Below are 19,151 nucleotides of genomic sequence, written 5' to 3'. Positions count from 1 at the left end.
AATATTGAATTTAATTGATGAAAGGCGAAAATATAAAAATGCAGTAAATGAAGCAGGCAAAAAGGAATACAAACGTTGCAAAAATGAGATCGACAGGAAGTGCAAAATGGCTAAGCAGGGATGGCTAGAGGACAGATGTAAGGATGTAGAGGCTTATCTCATGAGGGGTAAGATAGATACTGTCTACAGGAAAATTAAAAAGACCTTTGGAGATAAGAGAACCATTTGTATGAATATCAAGAGCTCAGATGGAAACCCAGTTCTAAGCAAAGAAGGGAAAGCAGAAAGATGGAAGGAGTATATAGAGGGTCTATACAGGGTCGATGTTCTGGAGGACAATATTATGGAAATGGAAGAGGATGTAGATGTGGATAAAATGGGAGATACAATACTGCGTGAAGAGTTTGACAGAGCACTGAAAGACCTAAGTCGAAACAAGGCCCCGAGAGTAGACAACATTCCATTAGAACTACTGATAGCCTTGGGAGAGCCAGTCCTGACAAAAGTCCACCATCTGCTGAGCAAGATGTATGACACAGGCGAAATTCCCTCAGACTTTAAGAAGAATATAATAATTCCAATCCCAAAGAAAGCAGGTGTTGACAGATGTGAAAATTACCGAACTATCAGTTTAATAAGTCACAGCTGCAAAATACTAACACGAATTCTTTACAGACGAATGGAAAAACTGGTAGAAGCTGACCTCAGGGAACATCAGTTTGGATTCCGTAGAAACGTTGGAACACATGAGGCAATACTGACCGTACGACTTATCTTAGAAGAAAGATGAAGGAAAGGCAAACCTACGTATCTAGCATTGGTAGACTTAGAGAAAGCTTTTGACAATGTTGACTGTAATACTATCTTTCAAATTCTGAAGGTAGCAGGGGTCAAATACAGAGAGTGGAAGTCTATTTACAATTTGTACAGAAACCAGGTGGCATTTATAAGAGTCGAGGGACATGAAAGGGAAGCAGTGGTTGGGAAGGGAGTGAGACAGGGTTGTAGCCTCTCCTGATGTTATTCAATCTGTATATTGAGCAAGCAGTAAAGGAAACAAAAGAAAAGTTCAGAGTAGGTATTAAAATCCATGGAGAAGAAATAAAAACTTTGAGGTTCGCCGATGACATTGTAATTCTGTCAGAGACAGCAAAGGACTTGGAAGAGCAGTTGAACAGAATGAACAGTGTCTTGAAATGAGGATATAAGATGAACATCAACAAAATCAAAACGAGGATAATGGAATGTAGTCGAATTAAGTCGGGTGATGCTGAGGGAATTAGATTAGGAAATAAGACACTTAAAGTAGTAAAGGAGTTTTCAGAATGAGATTTTCACTCTGCAGCGGAGTGTGAGCTGATATGAAACTTCCTGGCAGATTAAAACTGTGTGCCCGACCGAGACTCGAACTCGGGAAGTTTCAAAGGAGTTTTGCTATTTGGGGAGCAAAATAAGTGATGATGATCAAAGTAGAGAGGATATAAAATATTGACTGGCAATGGCAAGGAAAGCATTTCTGAAGAAGAGAAATTTGTTAACATTGAGTATAGATTTAAGTGTCAGGAAGTCGTTTCTGAAAGTATTTGTGTGGAGTGTAGCCATGTATGGAAGTGAAACATGGACCATAAATAGTTTAGACAAGAAGAGAATAGAAGCTTTCAAAATGTGGTGCACATAACTAATGAGGAGGTATTGAATAGAATTGGGGAGAAGAGAATTTTGTGGCACAACTTGACAAGAAGAAGGGATCAGTTGGTAGGGCATGTTCTGAGATATCGAGGGATCACTAATTTAGTATTGGAGGGCAGGGTGGAGGGTAAAAATCGTAGAGGGAGACCAAGAGATGAATACACTAAGCAGATTCAGAAGGATGTTGGCTTAGGTACTGGGAGTTGAAGAAGCTTGCACAGGATAGAGTAGCATCGAGAGCTGCATCAAACCAGTCTCAGGACTGAAGACTACAACAACAACACAGCCCTTTTATCAGACCATGCGAAACATACATGACTACTTGTTCGTCCTGTTCTTCCAGTACTCCTTCTTTTGTTCACGAAAGGCTCTCTTCCTTTCTTCAGTCCATTTTGGCCTTTGGGCTTCAGGTGCTGTTTTCTCTGACATCACTTGTCATTTGTACACCTTGTGTCTAGAGATGCCTTTGTCCATGACATCTGTTGAATCTATCTGGGTTCTTTCCACATCAATTTTGACTTGTGTCATCCAGGGTGTAGTGGTCATTAGTCGCTGGATGTACCTGAGGATTCTGTTGGTGAGTCTGTTCTGTGGGAGTCTGTTGATGTGTCCATAAATTTTAGTCACCTCTTTCTAATGTCTGTTGCGATGTTGGAGAACTTCTCTGTGGTGTCCCTGGAGTGAAGCCTATATCCTTCGTCTGTGAGCTCTGGTCCAATAATTTTCCTAATGATTTTTCTTTCCTGTGTGAGAATGTTCTCTAAGTCGGTCTTTGTGCATAACATCAGTGTCTCACAGGCATGTAGCACCTCAGGTTTTATTACAGTGTTGTTGTGATGAATTTTGGTGCAGGTGGATGGACATTTCTTGTTGTAAATACCCTGTGTTTTTGCATAAGACTCTCTTTAGGGCAAATTTCTCCTTTCCTGTTGGTTTGAGCACTTCACGTAGGTACTTAAAGTGTGTGACCCTGTTGATCTTGCCATACTTTGTGTTCAAATTTGGTATGTTTAATTTCGTGCAGAACAACTCAGTTTTCTGAAACGAGATCTGTAGCTCTACTTTTTCTGCGCGCTCTTTGAGTACTTCTATCTGTCTGATTGCTGTGGTTTCAATACCTGTGATTATTTTTAATTATTTTTATATGGTTGTTCCATTTTAAATCATTTCATGTGCATTCTTCTTGATATTTTATGGATGTTACTGCTTCCAGTGGTTATCTGCAATTTTGTAATCATATAATAATGAATCTTTCTGCTTATTTATGTGCAGTCTGTTATATTTGTTTATGTTGAGTGACAATTGCCAATCTGTGCACAGAGCATCAATCCTCTGGCTGTCTTGCTGCAGTTTGCTACAATTTTCTAGCATTGTGACTTCTCTAATTAACACCATAATTTGCAAAAAGCCTCGTGGAACTACTGATATTATCCACCAAGTCATATATGTATATTGTGAAAAGTAGTTGTTCTGTAACACTCCCTGTAAGGGAGGGGAGGGGAGGGGGGGTTGCTTGGAGTTACTTTTACTTCTGAAGATTTTCCTCTGTTGAGAATAACATGCTGTGTTCTATCTGCTAGAAACTATTCACTTCAATCACATAGGTGGGCAGATATTCCGTAAACTCCTATTTTGTTCATTAGGTAGCAGTGTGGAATTGTATCAAGTGCTTCCTGTAAGGCAATGAACACAGCATTGACTGCTTTCTAGGTGTCGTGGATGAGAAGAGTGTGTTTCACATAATTGTTGTTTCTGGAACCCATGTTGATTCCCACAGAAGAGATTTTTGGTCTCCAGAAATGTCATAACAAGCAAGCATAAAACATGTTCCAAGATTCTACAAGAAACTAACATCAGAGATACAGACATACAGTTTTGTTTGTCTGTTCAGTGATGCTTCTTGAAAACAGGAATGACCTGCAGTTTTTTCTAATCATTAAGAATGCTTTGCTCCTCCAGCGACTTGCAATACACTGTTGCTAGAAGAGTTCTGCTGATGGAGAAGTTATTTTGTATACTTAATGTAAAACCATACTGTAATCCCACCAAACCCAGTGGCCTTTCCTCTGTTGCTTTCTATCCTATTTCAAATTCAGTCATTTTGATATTCATGTGACAATTTAGAGGAGGTACTACATTGCAATCTTCCTCAGTGAAGCAGTTTTGGAAAAAGACTTTTTGTATTTTGGCCTTCTCTGTGTCATTTTCCATTTTGTTGTCATTACAGTCAGTGATTTGTTTACTGATTTAATGTCAAGACCAAAACTTCTCAGAATTTTTTTTCCAAGTTGCTAGATAGAATTATACTTTGATGTTGAAAACTGCTCCATGACTGAAAACTGTTCCATAACTGATTTACACTTTCACTACTATTGTATTGATTGTGATACACCAGTCTTTGAACACCAGGGCCTCAGCCTTTCTTGCAGCTCCTAGTTATTCACAGGGAGATGGACTGCCACTTTGATCTTTGTCATTCAGACTTGTCTGACAACACTAGAAGCATCTGTGCCATATGATAATGCATTATTACCATACCAACCCAGCATGGCTTTTTGCCTTCAAATGGAGAAAACTAATTACTGCAAGATAATCCACTTTATGAATGGAATTTGATGCACTAATTTGTTTTGGCTGCTCTAGTGACATGCTGTGGTACTGTGGCACAGGGATTTCACTGTGCACCAGCACTGCAAACTTAAACCTTCTGATGTGCCCTCCCGTCTATTCTAAAATGTGTTGTTGGACAATGCCATTAATTTTAGTCAAAGTTATTTTAGCACATCATGTTACAAGAAAGGGGTATGGAGTATTTTAAATACTTATCTCACATAGACAACTTGTTGTCAAATTTTGATGAGGTACAAACTTAATTTTAATGATGTTGTATTATAAAATTTTGGTGGTAGTTGTTGCAGAAAATATACTGTTTTTCTGAAGGCTTCATATTTCTGACAACTGTGAGATAGAACAAAATTCAGAATGGGGAAATTGTGCACAAAAGGTGGAGGGGATTGCTTTCCTGGTTGTCCCTTCAGTTGCCATTTTCTTTGTCTCTATCTATAATTAGTATTCAAATTTAAAATCTACAAAATAAACTATTTATGTACTAAATAAAGTGTCTGTACTTAATTTACTAATGCTGCTGATGTTCTGAGATATACAAAACTATACATTTTAGTATTACTTTCAGCACTGAACAGGGAATATAGGTAGTTACTGCACAGAAATGAAAGGTTTTTATCACACACCTTTTAAAATTGTCCTGGGTTTGTAATCTCTAGTATGATGTTTACAGAATTTGGAAGGCATTTTCTAGCTAAGGAATCAAAATCTTATAATTTCTAAATTTGCTTCAGCATTTGCACTGATCATTTATAATTCAGCAGATATCCCGTATATGCTGTGCAATTTTTGTCGTTTAAGTTGACATTATGCCTTCAGAAAGGATTTACGGTGCACTTATATTTTTCTTTTGTCCTTTTCTCATATAAGAGACTGCAGCAACTTGTGAAGGATAGCCTTGGGATCACTGAAGTTGCAACTCTGGTACTCTTCTTTAGTGTTTACTTCTACATCATATATTCCTTACAGTAACATGGCCCTTCCCCTCTACTTCCCTTAATGATAAATCTCCATCTCTGACTTGAATATTTTCTCAGCCATTTTATATAGCTTGTGCCATACAGCTTCATCTCGTACTACATTCTGTTTCCTTGTTAATTTCATTCATACTGAGTCAAAATTCTGAAATTAATACAGTGTCAAAATGTTTAAAGGCAACCCACATTCCTCACAGTTGGACTTAGTGCTAGTTTCTCATCTTTGATACCTTGAGCAACAGAACAAACAAAACCCACATTCATATCCCATCAGTATAGCACAACTATGATCTAGGCAAACATTTAACATTACACCCTTAGGTTGTTTTGGAATAAAATAGTGCACTATTTCCACTTATGGATGACAAGAAATTTTATTGATATCAATTACAGTTTTGACTGATTTCTTTATCAAGTGTACAAAATAGGTGCTGGAGCTCACACTGATAATTCTATAAGGCTCTACACAGGTCAGATCCCAATCTGTCATGGTAAAGACCTGAATAACAGACAGAAATGGTGTAGCAACTGAATTTTGACACCCAAATTATCTCCTTAACAGCTGGCTTACAAATGCATTTGTAATCAGCTGTACTTTACTCAAAGTGTGGGTTCTCACATTATCCTTCTGGGAAATGCCATTTGCTACCCAGGTCATGAAGTATATGACAACTGGGTTTATCATTCGTGCCACATGCTGACAAGCATTCAACCTTCCTTCAACAATTACCCAATCAGCCCTGTTTTGTCATATCCAGTAGCACACTACGCTAAGATTCCAGGGCTTGGAGGAGTATGGGTCTTAAGAATTGTTGCTTCCCGCAATCTTTCAACAGTTTGTCTATGGACATGTTGGCATCAAACTTATTACAACAAACTGAAGTGAGTCTCATCACCGAACACCACAGAATGCTAGTAAGGGCCCCAGTTGACTCTGGCTTTACAACATGCCAAGTCTCTGTTTGCTTGTAGAGTGGTGCCTGTTGTGTCATACTTTCAGTACTACCACAGAGGGAGATTTTACTAATCACAACCCTAAACTATTTATAGTGTACTGAGGGAAACATTATGAGAGGAGAACACTGAAATACTGCTAATGAGTAGTGACAAGAACACATACATTTATTGTTGAATATCATCTTTGCAAATCGGCTCAGGCAGCAGGTCCTGAAGTTCAGGTACTGCCCCAGAAGCTAAGGCTGGGTAGTAAACAGTTCTTGTCCCACTATAATGTCCAGTGAAGACAGGCTGGTGTGGATTTACAAGAAGCAGAAGATGCAGCACGAAGTCCACAAATAGAAGGTGGTCTTCTTGGTAGTTGAGCTGACTTGGAACTGCCTGCTCTGCTGTGGCTCAGCGCATATCGCTTCTCTGGTGGTGCCACCGTTGCAACTTCTTGGTGCGGCAATTGCTGGGCTATATGCTGTCTCTGGAGAGAGTTGTCAACCTATCGACACCAGTGGTACTGCCTGGTGGTGCGTGCTGTGCTTATGACACCACAGTGTCAGTACTGAATGATAATGGCAACTTGAACTCTCAACTGAGCTTCAAGTAATCTGATCCCAATGACTCATTGTGACACACTGCCTGTAACAGCTGCCCAGATCACAGCTGTTGTTGTCTATCCATAGTCAAAGCCAGTCAAACATCCTACAATCCTCTCATGGCACAGTCCTTTTGGAAGGGCCTTTGCACATTCTTCTTGCCATACTGATGTCCTGTGTCTGTCCCATCACAACCCATTCTGCAGTCACAGTCATTACGCTAAGCTGACTGTCCATGTTATCTGTCTGTATGATGCCCCATGTCCCTCATGCTAATGATTCAGGCTTACTCTCTCTCTCTCTCTCTCTCTCTCTCTCTCTCTCTCTCTCTCTCTCACACACACACACACACACACACACACACACACACTTCGTGTGTATGTTGTGTTGCAGTCTACACCTAAAAGGTTCCAGTAACATTAGAAACACTGAATAGCCATCATGTACGCATTTGTGATGATGACCTTTTTATGTACTGAAAATAAGCTTACATAAGGATGAAATTTTGATCAGTATATCACAGACATGGAAACATTGGGGTATCAGTTTGGTTAGAATTTGGTCAAGGTGCTCACTGTGCCACATTTTCCATTCTACTTAATGCCTTTATCTGTGTTCATCATTTGCATCAAGTTTTCAGTTTCTCTCTGTTACAATCCTCCCCCCCCCCCCCTTTCTCTTTTGATGCAAAAAAAAAAAAAAAAAAAAAAAAAAAAAAGGTGGTGTGCAATGTTCATTAACAAATCATTCAGCAACCTGCTCTTATGAAGTGAGCTGGTCATTGTAGGGGAGCATTTAAGTCTTTATCCTTGAGCAGCCATATATACTTAAGTTTTCTGAGGGTCTCCATACCTGCTCAAAGGAAATTCCCAGATGGATTTTACCCTGCATTTTCATCTGCAAAATATTATAATGGAGTTTTGTGTTTGTTATAGAATTTATTACTTCAATAAATGCTATGTGGGTCTGTTCAGCTCTATATACCAACAAAATGATGTAAAACAGAAGCGACAAAAAACTAATTTTGATAAAATAAAAAAATAATGATGAGATAATGTTGCATCTCTTACAGTAAGTGATGCCACTCTTGTGAACAAGAATGTTGCATCAAAAAATCACAACATCTGTTATGAGGCTCGTCTTGTGAGTTTACATGGAGAACGCCTATCGAAGCCAAAGAAAGTTTTTTGCTACGTTTCTCCAAAGCAACTTACAGTTAAAGAACTGTTGCTTAAGTTCATTCCAAAGAGGATCATCACATTTCGTCTGTGTCCATCCACTAAGGTAAGTGATGTCTCCTTGCAGTAATTGTAGTAATAACAGTGACAGCAACTGCACTTTGTCTTAATTTGTACACTTTCAGAAATGACTAATGAGACCTGTCCTAGAGTGTCAATTTCTTTTACAGGTCAGACTGTAGAATTTGAATAAGTTCCTTTTCACACAGCCATCCATCATGCAACCTTTAACTGCTTGAGTTTGAGCCTTCAAAGATCGTTAATACACTCAACATGAGTGAAATCTTCTTACTTTGTGTGGTGTGTCCTACAATATTTTGTAGGTGTCTTTTCTTCCAGTAGTATTTTTGTTAGGCCTTTGGGCTGTGGACTTTTTTATTATTTTCCTTTTTTGTTATTTTCCTCAGGTTCTAAAGCAAAAGTTTGCTTTGTGAAGAGCAAAACTGGACCCACTTTGGAGTAGTAGTCAAGTTGAGGAGGAAATAGGCATAATTCTCAGCTTCCTTGTCCCTGTTTACTAAAGTGCTTCGAAACTACAGGTTTCCTATTTACCTGTATTACAGTTCCCACTGCCAGGAGCTACTCAATGTGTAGCCATTATTTCTGTTGAAATTATGGGTACACATTCAACTCTTGATGAAGTGAACAAGGTCACCTTCCTATGGAACCACAATAAAATAATAGCACACACATTAAGAGACAATGGTGCCAAGCCAATTTCCGTCATGTGCCTGTGTGCTGCTAAAAACAACCTGTGCTTTAGTATTACTCAGCAAACCAAACTGCTAACCTCAGCACAGTGACAGCACTGTCTTATTTATGCTTGAGAAGCAAGAAGGGGAGGTAGTGACAGTGTACACTCCAGTACTATTAAAAGTGGAGCACTGTCACATGTACATGCCTGTATACACTGCTGAATGAAGTGCCCTTTTAGAACAAGAACAGAAACAGGATGTACAGTATATCTCAATTTTGTTGCTCGAGATGCTTCTCTGGAAGAATCAGTAAAAACCTCCTTCAGTGGTGATGTTGCCATTTTCCAGAGTAGTGATTGTTTATTCATTGCCTGCCATTTCAGTCGCAGATGATGATGCCAACTCTTTCTTAGAATCTATCCCAGATGATTTTAATTATTTTCTGTTTCCTCATCTGTCATCTCCGGTAGTCTTCATAAACTTCTTTGACATGATACAGAGTCTCTCAAGGCTTCTAATGTCACAACTATAATTACTAATATCACTGCAGCAAAAGTAATTTGACCATGTGACCTAGTGGCTAGCAATTTTGGCTAGTATCACTACAGTCCCAGTTTTGATTCCTGGCAACCACTTCAAATTTTTTGATCGTGGAAGGGTCTGTAAGGAAGTCCACTCAGCCATATGAAGACAACTGAAAAGCAACTGGAATATGAAAGCAGTGAAATTAACATGCAAGTCACCAAAGTAGTGTTTTATGTCGTAAGTGTTGCTGCAGGCAATGTGACACACAATGTTTATTTATAACAGCAGAGACATCTGCCAATACTTTTTTGAGTTAAGAGAGCAAGATGCTTGAAATATTATGACTACGGATCTTATCCTTTACAAGATTCCAGACCAGTTGTATAGAACTTAGGCCTAATGATATGGTGCCAGTAGGTAGGGAACCACTTTTTTACAAATAGAATAAAGCGGAGAAGGTGGGAGCTTCTTAATTAACATCAGAGGCTCGGCTTTTCTTGCCTGTGTGCACTTTTAATTTTTTCTGTCCATTTCTACACTATAGTAGAAATAGCAGAAAGTACTGTCGAATAATACATTTTGATCTATATTATCAATGAAATATTTCTTGTGTGCATTTCAGTTGTTCAGCTTTTGAGCAGATACGGGACTCCTGCTCCAGTAGACTGATGCTTTTGCTGCTAATAAATAAAGTTGGTGTGTCACTTTGCTCTGGTGTGAGCTTTTCAATGTAACACCTCTTCAGTGACTTGCATGTCAAATTTGCTGCTTTTGTATTCAAGCAGCTTTTCAGTTAGTCTCACAAGGCTGAGCATATCTCCTTCCAGATCTTTACACTGTGAAGCCAAAAATGCTAACCACTAGACCATATCGTCAGTTCAGTGTTCTGCTATTAGCTTTTGCTGTTGTGGAATTGGAAGACTTGAAAGTAGATGTATCACACTAAAAATGTTTGATGACTACTGGAGGAGAGATGATATGACTGAGGAAACTAGAAATGTAATAAAATTGGTTGACATTGTGTCCCTCCTTCTACAATTTGTGCACAATTGATTAACTTAACTGGCCGGCCGGTGTGGCTGTGCGGTTAAAGGCGCTTCAGTCTGGAACCGCGTGACCGCTACGGTCGCAGGTTCGAATCCTGCCTCGTGCATGAATGTGTGTGATGTCCTTAGGTTAGTTAGGTTTAATTAGTTCTAAGTTCTAGGCGACTGATGACCCCAGAAGTTAAGTCGCATAGTGCTCAGAGCCATTTGAACTTTTTTTTGATTAACTTAACTGTTACCTGCAAACATCTGCTTGCCCCTTAGTTTTTTTCTCTGTTGGCACTATCACACCTTTCTCATTCTCATTGTCAGTAAAAGTAATTGATCACATTTTCACAGCCTTCTGTGAAGGTATTTTCTGAGATAGCTTTTCATCCTCTCTTTTCACCCTCATACTGCTAGGTAACAATGTATGCTACTTTGAGTTAGAATGTGACTGTACCTACTTACGTGACTATGTTAGTTCCTGCTATGGCCAGGTGCTCACTTCACCTTTTCAAGCAATAAGAGTAGCATTTTTAGCTTTCTGTGTGAAAGAGAGCAAATTACTTGAATCAGGCATTTAATACAATGGAAGCAGTGTGCTCTTAACATGGCACTTTAAACATACAGCAGAGAGGAAAAAACTCTGCCATTGCCAAATCGAGCCTTATGAACAAGGAGTTTATAATGAAGATAGTAAATTTGTGTGTGTGTTACGTTTGTATGAGTGTGTGTGTGTGGGGGGGGTCTGTCATCTATTTTTGACAAGGCCTTACAGGCTGAAAGCTTTATTTGGAACAGTCTTCTTGTTGTGCCTATCTGCTACTCAGCATCTCCGCTATTTGGTGAGTAGCAACTTTCCATCCTGGATTTTCCATTGTTTGAAATTTGTGGTACAGGTATATAGAGAACAAAAGCAAAATTCTATGTTGTAGTACTTAAATCATAACATCCAACAGAACTGGCAGTGAGAATTGTTCAGTTCAGTTATTTAAATACTCTCAGCAATTAAAACTATTTCTGATGTCATTGTATTCACTGTCTGTGTTTTATGTTGTTGCAGTTCACCTTTCTAGGAAACAACAATCAGTATGGTCAACCTTCATTCATTGTGGATGATGGATGTCAGCCAAAAGTTGAACTTGCAGCCAAGGACCGGAATGTCATTGCTGCAACATTTACTCATTTCCTGCTGAAGAATATTGGTGAGTTTACACTTACCTTTTATTTTAGTGATTCCTTGAAGTTTTAACTAGTCTCATTACTGTGAACACTCTTTATGCCAACTGTATAATGTTCTTGCAGATTTTTTCAAAGATTTAGAAGTTAAACTTAGTTCTGGTGGTTCATAGGGTGGCGATGAAGAATGTAATTTGGAAAACTTTCATATGACTAAGGAATAGATAATTACAGTTTTATGAGCTATAGAATTCTATTAGTCTAATGTGACTCGTGGATAGCTCTCCATACCCTTATAATAAATGTTCAGTCAGTTTTTGTTTATCCACTTAAAAGCCTGCTTGCTTATCATGTTTGAAGTCTTGATGATTACTAAGACTTCACAATCTACTGTTCCACAGTCCTGAGTAAATAGTCTCCATGTTTAGGTTCCTTTCTTTTACCAACATTGTGATTGTGACTGTAATTTTTATTGGCCCTGTAAATTACCTTTTGTACATCTATGTACTTGTAACAGAGGACATGTCATGAGGCTTACAAACTAGACACTATATACCAGGTGTATCTCATAAGAGGAGTCATGCATTTTCTCTGGTTTTTCAACAGATATTTGCAAATTAATTTTTGCAATTTGTAGCTGGTGTCAGTCCAGATAAATACATCGTGTCTTTCAAGCGACACCCAGTGTTCACAAAAAGCGTCAGTTTATTTCCCCTTACCAACAAAATGGTTTTTAAAGCGGAATTTTATTTATCCATTCAAGAGTGGTCCCAATTTAGTCTATTGCAATATGTATTTTATCAGTATGTATTAACAGTAATAGTGAAGCATGAAGAATAATGAAGACTCCACCAGTGACTGAGCTGCGCAGCTGCAACGTGGTAGCAGTCGGTGCAGATCAGGGTGGTGCTGTCGCTGCTGGAGTGCTGGTTACTCTTAACGTTTGTCTTTTACTGTTAATACATATGTTGGTAAAATGAATATCTCACTTGTAACTCAGTACCATCCAGGACTGGAGCATCCTTAGGCCCATCCCAGAACCTCTTCCCAGAGTCCATCTCTCCACTTACCCCTACCACTCCACACACTCCCACCTTCTACAGGCTTATTAAAGACCATAAACCCAACCAACCAGGACACCCCATTGTGGCCGGTTACTATGCCCCCACTAAGAGAATCCCTGCTCTCGTAGACCAACACCTTCAACCTATTACCCGGAACCTATCCTCCTATATAAAAGATACCAACCATTTCCTTGACCGACTCTCCACAGTTCCTGTCCCTTTACCACATGGTGTCCTGCTCATAGCTATTGATGCCACCTCCCTGTACATTAACATTCCTAATGTCCATGGCCTTACTGCTATCGAACACTACCTTTCCAGACACCCTATGGATTCCAAACCAACCACCTCTTTCCTAGTATCCATGACCAACTATATCCTCTCCCACAATTACTTCTCCTTTGAAGGCATTACCTACAAACAAATCCGCAGTATGGCTATGGGCACTGCATGGCACCATCCTATGCTAACCTATTTGTGGGCCATCTAGAGGAATCCTTCCTAAAAACCCAGAATCCTAAATCCCTAACATGGTTCAGATTCATTAATGACATCTTTGCTATCTGGATTGAAGGTGAGGACACCTTATTCACATTCCTCCAGAACCTCAACAACTTCTCCCCCATTTGCTTCAGCTGGTCCTACTCAACCCAACAAGCCACCTTGCTAGATGTTGACCTCCACCTCAGAGATGGCTACATCAGTACCTCAGTCCATATCAAACCTACTAACTACCAGCAGTACCTCCACTTTGACAGCTGCCACCCTTTTCATACCAAGAAGTCCCTTCCATACAGCCTAGCTACCCTTGGTCGTCACACCTGCAGTGACGAGCAGTTCCTCTCAAAATACACTGAGGGTCTAACTGAAGCCTTCACTGACCATAATTATCCTCCCATCCTTGTACAAAAGCAAATCTCCTGTGCTATATCTTTCCAGTCTCCAACCAACCTCCCAAAGTCCCACAGTCCGGCCACAGAGGAGCATTCCCCTCGTAAATCGGTACCATCTGTGCATTTTGTTCAAGTTCCTTCAGGGCAAGAGTTTCAGTGTGTGTTATGGGTTCCAGGAATTCTCTGCCAGGGTTTCGATTACCTCTCGTCATGCCCTGAAATGAGAAATGTCCTGCCCACTATCCTTCCCACCCCTCCTACCATGGTATTCCGCCGTCCACCAAACCTACACAATATACTCATCCATCCTTACACAACCTCTGCTCCTAATCCCTTACCGCATGGCTCATACCCCTGCAATAGACCTAGATGCAAGACCTGTCCCATACATCCTCCTACCACCACGTACTCCAGTCCGGTTACTAACATCACCTATCTCATCAAAGGCAGGACTACCTGTGAAACCAGTCATGTGATTTATAAGCTAAGCTCAACCACTGTGCTGCATTCTATGTAGGCATGACAGCCAACAAGCTGTCTGTCCACATGAACGGCCACGGACAAACTGTGGCCAAAAAACAAACTGAACACGTTTCCGAACATGATATCCCTCATCCCAATGACTTCTTCACAGTCTGTGCCATATGGATCCTTCCCACCAACACCAGCTTTTTTGAATTGCACAGGTGGTAACTTTCCCTGCAATACATCCTACGTTCCCGTAACCCTCCTGGCCTCAACCTTCGTTAGTCACTGTCGTCATCCATCCAGCCCCCTCTCTCTTCCCATTCCAGCACTACACAGCCATCATTTCACCACCACACCCAGTCTTTTAATTTCGTTTTATTTCTCTCCTTTCCGCCACTTACCCCCTCCCTCCTTTGCACCTTCTCTCCTGCCCTCCATCTAAACTTCAACAGTTCACTGTCTGCCACTCCCATCATACTATCCCTCCCTCTCCCCACTCCAGCCTCCTCCTTACCCCCACCCAGTCGCCACTCCCATCATGTACTGGTGCTGTCTCTCGCAGTTTGTGTGTGCCTACTGCTGACAAAGGCCTTAATGGCCGAAAGCTATAATTGTGTGAATCTTTTTGCTGTGTCTATCGTGATCAGCAGCTCTGCTATATGGTGAGTAGCAACTTTCCTTCTCTGGTATTGTTACATTCCATCCTGGATTTTCCATTGTTTAATTTTTGCCTGACAGCCTTTCTTCGATCCTAACCCTGTGTTGTTTTCCTTTGTAACCACTTTCTTGTCCATCGCTATACTCAATGTTCATCCCTCTTTCTTTTCTTTCCTGTGTTTCTCTTATTGCCTTACGAACCGCACTGCATGCTCCACTTATGAGCTTCACTGTATCAACTGCCTCAGCCGCGCGCAGCAGTTGGCCTCAAGACCATGCTGATTTTTAGTGCAGCATCTTATGTCCCACATTACTCCTGCCGATATAATTAAGCCTATATCTTCAAACTGATCATGCTCCTTGTGTCAGTTCCCATATTTTTGCATGTTATCTCCCACATTTTTCTGGTGCCACACGATCTTACATCTCTAACTATGAACTCCTCCTCACCCCCCACATTTTCTCCATTCTATCCCTGTTCACACCCACTAAATCCACCTCATCCAGTCACATCTGCTGTCCCCCTTCTTTACGCTTATCCACCCACAAACCTGCTACCCACAGTAATATACATATACTTACGATTATAATAGAGGGAAACATTCCATGTGGGAAAAATATATCTAAAAGTCCTTTTTTCCCCCTAAAGTAAGTCTTTCCGCTCCCGGGATTGGAATGACTCCTTACCCTCTCCCTTATAACCCAAATCCTTTCGTCTTTCCCTCTCCTTCCCTCTTTCCTGATGAGGCAACCGTTGGTTGCGAAAGCTTGAATTTTGTGTGTATGTTTGTGTTTGTTTGTGTGTCTATCGACCTGCCAGCGCTTTTGTTGGTAGATATACTTATGATTAGTTATTCTCTACTTTGACCCTTGTGACTTCTCACCAATTTTAATGAGTTTTCGCTTTCCACTATCGTCCTCTTCCTTAGATTTCATCTCTCTGCTTTTTTTATTATTGTTATTATTATTATTATTATTATTATTATTATTATTATTACCCATCTCTGGTTGCCACCCCTCCTTCCACAATGACCTCCATCTATTCATATTCTGCCAATCCTTAGCCCTCACCAACATAGTCCTGCAAAACCATATCAACCAAGCCCAATCCTCCTCGCAGTACCTTCTCTCCATCTGCAAAATTCTCCTGCTATGTAATCCCAAATTTCTGGAACCCATAAAACACATTGAAACTCTTGCCCTGCAGGAACTTGAGCAACATGCACAACACCGCCTCAAAAAGCTGTCCATCGTGCTCACATACTGCTCACGCCTTGGAGTACCACTTCTACAACAACCTCCAAACCTCCCCCACACCCCCTCATAGCTGACAAACCCTGTCTCGCAGACCTACTACACTTGCCCCACCCTCCAAAACTTCCTCACACCACCACACAGAACCCAGAACCTAAACAGACCCACAACACAGTTATGAATCTTTCCTCCAGAGACCTTAGTCCCACAGAAATACCAGTCCTTTTCAAAGGCCTCACCTTTTGCCCTACTCCCAAATTCAACCATGCAGGACTAGTTAAAGATCTTTTCTCCTTCTCTTGGTCCCTACAGTGAAAACACTTTTTTGCCAACAACCTGACCAATCAGACTCAACCGAAGACCAATATTGAACTGTGCCTAACTCAGTTCACTCCTCTATCCAACCGTGAACCATGCCCACTGCCTCCAAACCACTCGCTGTTAACTTTCCAGAATTTCTTAACCTTGAACCTTGCCTCACCATCATTCCTCAACTCCATCAATGTGCAAACTAACCTTACTTCTGCAGAAAGAACCACAGTCCACCATCTAAAAACTGATTCCGACCTTATAATCCTACCTGCAGACAAAGGCTCCATGACCGTTGTTTTGAACCACAAGGATTACGTGGCAGAAGGACTCCATCAGCTGTCAGATACTTCCACCTACAAACGATGCCACAGGGGTCCCATTCCAGTAATCCAGCAGGATCTCCAGTCACTACTCAAATCCTTAGGCACATCCGAGAACCTCTCCCCAGAGTTCATCTATCTACTTACCCCTACCACTCCCCGCACTCCCACCTTCTACATGCTTCCTGAAGTCCATAAACCCAACCACCCAGGATGCCCCATTATGGCCGGTTGCTGTGCCCCCACTGAGAGAATCTCTGCTCTCGTAGACCAACACCTTCAACCTATTACCTGGAACCTACCCTCCTATATAAAACATACCAACCATTTCCTTGACTGACTCTCCACAGTTCCTGTCCCTTTACCACATGGTGCCCTGCTTGTCACTATTGATGCCACCTCCCTGTACACTAACATTCCTAATGCCCATGGCCTTACTGCTATCGAACACTACCTTTCCAGACACCCTATGGATTCCAAACCAACAACCTCTTTCCTAGTATCCATGACCAACTATATCCTCACCCACAATTACTTCTCCTTTGAAGGCATTATCTACAAACAAATCCGCGGCACGTCTATGGGCACCCGCATGACACCATCCTATGCTAACCTATTTGTGGGCCATCTAGAGGAATCCTTCCTAAAAACCAGAATCCTAAACCCCTCACCTGGTTCAGATTCATTGATGACATCTTTGCTATCTGGATTGAATGTGAGGACCCCTTATTCAAATTCCTCCAGAACCTCAACTTCTTCCCCATATGCTTCAGCTGGTCCTACTCAACCCAACAAGCCACTTTCCTAGATGTTGACCACCACCTCAGAGATGGCTACATCAGTACCTCAGTCCATATCAGACCTACTAACCACCAGAAATACCTCCACTTCGACAGCTGCCACCCATTCCATACCAGGAAGTCCCTTCCGTACAGCATAGCCACCTGTGGTCGTCGCATCTACAGTGACGAGCAGTTCCTCCCAAAATATATCGAGGGTCTCACTGAAGTCTTCACTGACTGTAATTATATTCCCATCCTTGTACAAAAACAAATCTCCCGTGCCTTATCTTTCCAGTTTCCCACCACCTCCCGAAGTCCCACAGTCCAGCCACAGAGGAGCATTCCCCTCGTAACTCAGTACCATCCAGGACTGGAGCAACTGAATTACGTTCTCCGCCAGGGTTTCAGTTACCTCTCATCGTGCCCTGAAATGAGAAATGTCCTGCCCACTATTCTTCCTACCCCACCTACTGTGGTATTCCGCCGTCCACCGAATCTACACAATATACTCGTCCATCCTTACACAACCCCTGCTCCCAATCCCTTACCTCATGACTCATACCCCTGTAATAGACCTAGATGCTCCTACCACTAGGTAATCCAGTCCAGTCACTAATATCACCTATCTCATCAAAGGCAGGACTACCTCTGAAACCAGTTTTGTGATATACAAGCTAGGCTGCAACCACTGTGCTGCATTCTATGTAGGCATGACAACCAACAAGCTGTCTGTCCGCATGAACGGCCACCAACAAATTGTAGCCAAAAAACGAGAGGACCATCCTGTTGCTGAACATGCTGCCAAACATGATATCCCTCATCCCAATGACTGCTTCACAGCCTGGGCCGTATGGATCCTTCCCACCAACACCAGCTTTTCTGAATTGCACAGGTGGGAACTTTCCCTGCAATACATCCTATGTTCCCGTAACCCTCCTGGCCTCAACCATCGTTACTTACTGTCCTCATCCGTCCAGCCCCCTCTCTGTTCCCATTCTAGTACTACACAGCCGTCATTGCCACACGCAGTCTTTTAATTTCGTTTTATTTCTCTCCTTTCTGCCACGTACCCTTTCCCCCTTTGCACCTTCTCTCCTGCCCTCCATCTAACCTTCAACACTTCACTGCCTGCCACTTCCACCATACTATCCCTCCCCCTCCCCACTCCAGCCTCCTCCTTACCCCCACCCAGTCGCCACTCCCATCAAGTACTGGTGCTGCTGGTCGCAGTGTGGTTTCAGTTCTCTGAGACTGCAGATGTGTGTGCAAGTTGCATTTGTGTGTGTGTGTGTGTGTGTGTGTGTGTGTGTGTGTGTGTGTGTGTTTGCCTACTGCTGACAAAGGCCTTAATGGCTGAAAGCTATAATTGTGTGAATCTTTTTGTTGTGTGTATCACGACTGAGCATCTCCACTATATGGTGAGTAGCAACTTTCCTTCTCTGATATTGTTACATAATATCTCACTAGAGTAATTTTGGAGTGCTCTATCAAATGGGCACATAACACTCTGCTTTGGAAATCATTTTATTTGTAAAGGGAAACAAACCGATGCTTTCCATCAGAAACTCACAGATAGAGTGAGGGAAAAATGACTGTCTATAATCCTCCACATGAGCCCTAATTTCTCCTATCTTATCTTTGTGGCCCTTATGTGAAATGTATGTTGGTGGCAGTAGAATCAATCTGCAGTTGACTTCCAGTGCCATTTCTCTGAATTTCCACAATAGTGTCTCAGGAAAAGAGTGTTGTCTTCATCCCAGGGATTCCCATTTCTGTTCATGAAGCATCTCCATAATACTTGCAAGCTGATCAAACCTACCAGTAAAAAAATGTAACAGCACACCTCTGAATCACTTGTCTGCCTTTAATGTGACGTCTTGGGGATCCCAAACACTCGAGCA

General features: G+C 41.4%; 1 protein-coding gene across 1 annotated transcript in view; it reads left to right on the top strand.

Moving 5' to 3' along the window:
* The window catches only part of LOC126092644 (apoptosis-resistant E3 ubiquitin protein ligase 1), a 200,254-nt gene that overhangs the window by 108,575 nt on the left and 72,528 nt on the right, over nucleotides 1-19,151 (top strand). Inside the window, exons 9-10 of the mRNA XM_049908367.1 lie at nucleotides 7,908-8,119; nucleotides 11,385-11,526. Of these exons, the coding sequence (XP_049764324.1) occupies nucleotides 7,908-8,119; nucleotides 11,385-11,526 (354 nt within the window). The remainder of the gene's footprint in view (nucleotides 1-7,907; nucleotides 8,120-11,384; nucleotides 11,527-19,151) is intronic.

Source organism: Schistocerca cancellata, chromosome 7 (genome assembly GCF_023864275.1).
Source record: "Schistocerca cancellata isolate TAMUIC-IGC-003103 chromosome 7, iqSchCanc2.1, whole genome shotgun sequence".
In the NCBI taxonomy this organism is placed as follows: domain Eukaryota; kingdom Metazoa; phylum Arthropoda; class Insecta; order Orthoptera; family Acrididae; genus Schistocerca; species Schistocerca cancellata.
Note: the sequence above shows the minus strand (reverse complement) of the source record. Positions and strands in the feature narration are given on the sequence as shown.